Below are 5563 nucleotides of genomic sequence, written 5' to 3' on the forward strand. Positions count from 1 at the left end.
ACAGTAAACCCTCACTTTACTTGGTCAATTGAACCCAAGGAGGCCAGCGTGGCGAGAAGCAGTAAAGTGAACAACACAACATATGGGATTAAATGAAATAGAGACCGGCTGACCCCCAAACTCCACTTTTTCCGACACAATACCTATGTTCTAGTAAAATAACATCTTAATTTTATGATGGTACATGCACACAATTAATACTTAAGAAAAATGAAAATACAGTCGCATAGTTAATGTCCATTCAAATAATGGACTCAACTCCTCCCCTCTTCTCACCTCCTGGCTCTTCCCTCTCTGAGAAATTTTTGGGGAAAACCACTAAATTTTAATAAATAATACCTCAAACTAAAGTTAGGATAATACAATTGACATTGCTGGATTCCTTGTAAGACCAGGAATATTTTGAATATAAATGTCATATATTTTGCACAAAGATAACATATCTACTCAGAGTAAACATTTTATCTAAAATTTGTATGTCTAATGCAAAATCTATGATGTTTATATTCAAAATGATCATCAAATTATAAAATTCCAGCAATGTAAATTATATTCTGACGGGTAATTTGTATGAATTTTATGAGCTAAACAAATATCTTCAGTTAATAAAAAATATATTCTTCGACACTATCTGTCAATCAAAGTACCCCTCTTCCAACGCGCCAGATGGTCGGTCGGTCCCAACCCTCCCCACCCCCACCTTCCCTCCCTACCAGATAAATGTTGGGTGAAAAAACTAATTTTAACTTTTAGTAACAAATAATACCTCAGACTAAAGTTAGGATAATATAATTGACATTGCTGGATTCCTTGTTAGACCAGAAACATTTTGAATATAAATGTCATATATTTTGCACAAAAGATAACATATTCACTCAGAGTAAACATTACATCTAAAATTTGTATGTCTAATGCAAAATCGATGATGTTTATATTCAAAATGATCATCAAATTGTAAGAATTCCAGCAATGTAAATTATATTCTGGCAGGGTAATTTGTATGAATTTTATGAGCTAAAACAAATATCTTCAGTTAATGAAAAAAAATATATTCTTCACACAGTGCCAGATGATCGGTCGGTCCCTCCCTCCCCCGCACCCTCCACCAACCCTCCCTACCAGATAAATGTGTGGGAAAACCAGAATATTTACCTTTTTAGTAATAAATAATACTTCAGACTAAAGTTAGGATAATATAATTGACATTGCTGGATTCCTTGTAAGACCAGGAATATTTTGAATATAAATGTCATATATTTTGCACAAAAGATAACATATTTACTCAGAGTAAACATTACATCTAAAATTTGTATGTCTAATGCAAAATCTATGATGTTTATATTCAAAATGATCATCAAATTGTAAAATTCCAGCAATGGAAATTATATTCTGTGGATAATTTGTATGAATTTTATGAGCTAAATAAAAAAATTATACTTCACCCGCGTAAAGGGGTACACCCACCGCGGAATGTGAGCATCCTGGGTTCTGGCAGGGCACCGTGTAGCGTGGAAACGCGGAATGTGGGACCGCGTAAAGTGAGGGTTGACTGTATTACTGGGTATTATTATTACTATCATTTCAACTTGGAATAATGTAGCCTGAAATGGTTCCACCAACCATCACACACTGAGATTGCTGTGACAAATAAGACTCAAGCAATGAGTGTGTATTCTCACAGATACCAAACAACGAAAGATCCTAAAGCAACAAGAGGACGTTCCTGTGCAAGTGTTTATTACTAAATTATATGAATTTTACATAAAGCAGTTTCAGTTGATTGGTACTTCTTATCGACTGACTGGACTTGAGGGACCATTCCATTCCTCTCTAATAGAGGAAATAACTGATTCAGCATAGCACACTGTATGATCTTTGATAAAAATGAGAGATTGGAGATGGGACAATGATTTGACATACATTTAGTTTCATAAAAATTGGACATCATAATGTCTGTTTCTCAGATTGCACAAAATTACCCTCTGTAAAGCATTTATTTATGATTCTACAAATAAAGTCTGCAGCATGTTCATAAGTGAGTGGTACCTTTTATAAACTAATAGCAATTACAGTATTATGTAAATAATGTCAATTTTATTGAATGAACAACATAAAAGAGAAAAGTCAACTCCTGTACGCAATACATTGTTGTTTCTGATTGAGGAAAGGCTGGCATTACTGTAGGTTGTGTGAGAAGGGTAGTGTAGGGTTGGTTGTCAGGGTTGGTCATCATCAGGTAACAACAGGATCATGGTGAGTGGAGAAAAGGTGCTCAGGTTGGATGACAGGGGTACTGTTGCTTTAATCTAGAGCTATGGAGTGAGCACCTACGGTAAACTGGCAAGAGTGCTAGAGGTGTTGGTACCACTGGCTGTTGTGTTGAGGTTGACTTTTTCTCTGGGATGTTTCTCTAAAGCTTCAAATAAACAAAAACAGTAGATATTATTATCCTCCTATCTGTAAACTTTACTCCAGGTTGAGATCCATATCAATCCCTCCCTGGATCACTTGGTTAACAAACACAAGGTAATGAACCAGCCACTTGGTCCTCAGCTGGTTTTGTTGTACAGTACACTAACTTCTTTCTGCTCTGCCACTTCCTTTTCCCTGAGCTGTCAGGTCTGTTAAAGCCTCTGGAGTCAATTCCTCCACATTAGACTCGAGCAGCTCTTATCACATTAGTTTTTTCACAGGCATTTTCCACATTTGCTTGGGTTAGCTGTCCATGCTGCAGTTTCGCAGGAAGGTAACTATAATAATCAGAGATTTATTCATTCATTTATTGTACTATGTCTACAATTGTTTCAAAACTGCTTTGAAGAGAGACAAGATCAAATAAAAGCAAACTCAAAATGATTCTGATGTATTTGAAATGTACATTGACAACATAATTGTCAATGTATCTTCTCAATTTTTGTTGGTAGTAACTTACACATGATAAGATAGTATACTTTGTAGTATTACTCAATAGATTTTGTCTCATGTTTCAGTTGTGACAATAAAAGACAATAAAAATATCTGTTTACAGAATATATATTTAATCACTGTACCACTTTCAGAATCTCATTCTCACATCTCCACAGTGTGACTTATTTTTATGAAGTATTTGCTACTGCTGTAATATTTGCAGCCCCCCATTCCAGATTGCTAATTAGCTTATAATTATGAAACATAGTTAAAATTCTGGGCAAATATACTACATATATTTACAGTAACATTCTTAACTGTTCATGTCAGAGTAAACAAGTTCAAGATTAGTTCTCCACTCTTCCTTCAGGGTGACCAGAACCATGAGCAAAAATATACTCTACTTCACTTAAGTAAATGCAGTTACAGTATATCAACATAACCCACTTGATGCTATGCTCTAATCATGCACTCCGTTGCTTCAAGGATGGCCATCCCCACTCTTCTAAAACCTTCCTTCTCCCTATTTGTACATGTTCTTGTCCCACCCTCACTTACCTATCGTCAATGTCTGAATGAATTACTGTACGTACTACCAATTTACCATTCATTCACTTGATACATCCAATCCATACCACTTTGGAAAATCCTGGGCACCTCTCTGTTCAATGCATCTTTCAGTCCTATACATCCATTTAATTTCTGTATCTTTTATTATCTGCACCTTTATTGATCCCCAAGCACCTCTTGAGCACATCACTGCCATCATTTCTAATTTGTTTCCTTCTCCTGCATCCAGAGTTCAATAATTCATTCACACATCCTCAACTCTGCTTACTTGTCACATTAACATGGTCATACGAGTACAGGTACAGTATATGAAAAACTTCATATGCATTACAATATATATATAGCAAAGATTCTCTATCTGATTCTCAAATGTTGTTACTTGAGAGGGTGGCTTTTGACATATCAATCCATTGAAGGTTGAAGGTGTATACAGTATTACAAACGATAATAAAACTATGATATACAGTAAATATTCAGTAACAAAGATTTACTGTTATATTACAAAATATTAGGGTCATTCATTTTTTCAGGAGCATTTTTCGGAAGTCCTCATTACTCATCTTAGCTGGAGGTCGTGCAGTGGGAGCCTCCGAAGCAGCTGTGGAAGTTGAAGGAGCACGTAAGAGAGCTCGAGGCATCAAATTGAACATGCCCTTACCTCGACTGCCATCTAATTTCTTTCCTTTACTGCCACCACCTAAAATATTTTCCCCCAGGACTGATGTAGCTGTACCAGATGAATTTTTTTTGGCAGAGGGGTCACTAATGAGCACAGAAATCACTTTACCTTCTAGCTCTGTCCCATCCATGGCTTGCTGAACTTTTCCTGCCGTAACTGCGTCATAATAGTCTATGTAACATGTGCCTTTGGTGACCATTTGAAAGGTGACCAGCCGCAGTGCCTTAATTTCTCCATGTGGCTCAAAGGCTTTCCTTACATCACTTTCTGTCATTGAGAATGGCAACCCCCTTATAAACAATTTGTCTTTCTCCAAGTCTGTACCATATTTGAATTTATGAGAATGGTTATTGGGGTCATACTGTGAAACATAAACAGGACGTCCACTGATGAGAGTTCGATCACGTTCTAAACATTTCTCAACACCTTCACGTGTCTTGAAGACTAAGTAGCCAAAGCCCTTACTTCGACATTTGTAATCCTTCACCAGCCTAAAATCTAAAATTTCACCACAGTCACTAAATAATGGAATTATTTCATCCTTTCCTATTTTGAAGTCCAAGTTGCTGATGAAGACAGTACACAATTCATCTTTGGGATCCAATTCTGTGAGAACACCATACTGCTGTCCAACTGAAATAGAGAAATAGAGTAAGTAAATAATGGATGATATGAATGAGTGATATCCCCGTTAGCCAGAACAATTGGTGCCGAGCACTTCCGGGAATGAGTGATTTACAGGTAACAGGACGACTCTCTCAAAGACGAAAAAATCCCCATCCCGAATTTCTGATAGAGAAAAAATTTTCTCAACTCCCCATCCCTGAATTTTCAGAGTACTGCGAAAAATTTCTTGAAAATTTCCAGAAAATGTGCCCCTCAGAAAATTGTTCCCAAAGCCAGAAGAGACATTACTGTAATCTATAAACACAGAACTTAACATGAAATCACAGTTGGTAACAGAGCCTTAGCAGAAAAGATCAAGACATGACAGTAGTGGTTTAATCCAAAATTGACTTTTACTTCCCCCTCAACATCCTTGGTCCTGAAAATTGTCCGTAAAACATCTTGCAAAAAAGATACAAAGAACAAAACTTCGGCCTTTGTCTCTTCTTTTCTTTTCTCTAAGGTCTTGAGTCCCATTGCAGTAGCAAATGACTCACTATGTAATAGCCAACTAGCATACAGAATTATTCAGCAAATTTGCTGTAATCTCTCACTGAAAAGAGAAGATGGTCAGGGTCTGAAAGAATGGTAGGATTCTACAGAAGATTTTCAAGGCATCAGAACATGGAATAACTGATCTCACTTTTGTATCGACATTGTCTAAAGCAATAGTCCGCATATTAAATAACATTACCAATCCCATATATATATATATATAAATATATATATATATACAGTAAT

The 5563-nt window shown here is 36.3% G+C and overlaps 1 protein-coding gene across 1 annotated transcript; it reads right to left on the minus strand.

Annotated features, from left to right (window-relative positions):
• Positions 1 to 2766: 2766 nt before the first annotated feature.
• Positions 2767 to 4789, minus strand: LOC121875438 (squamous cell carcinoma antigen recognized by T-cells 3-like; the record flags this gene model as incomplete). The annotated part of the gene is given in 1 exon segment (XM_042379995.1): positions 2767 to 4789. A coding segment is annotated over 1 exon segment (794 nt), but the record flags the coding sequence as incomplete, so codon positions are not given.
• Positions 4790 to 5563: the final 774 nt, after the last annotated feature.

This window comes from Homarus americanus, unplaced genomic scaffold (assembly GCF_018991925.1).
Source record: "Homarus americanus isolate GMGI-L3 unplaced genomic scaffold, GMGI_Hamer_2.0 scaffold8682, whole genome shotgun sequence".
Taxonomy (NCBI): domain Eukaryota; kingdom Metazoa; phylum Arthropoda; class Malacostraca; order Decapoda; family Nephropidae; genus Homarus; species Homarus americanus.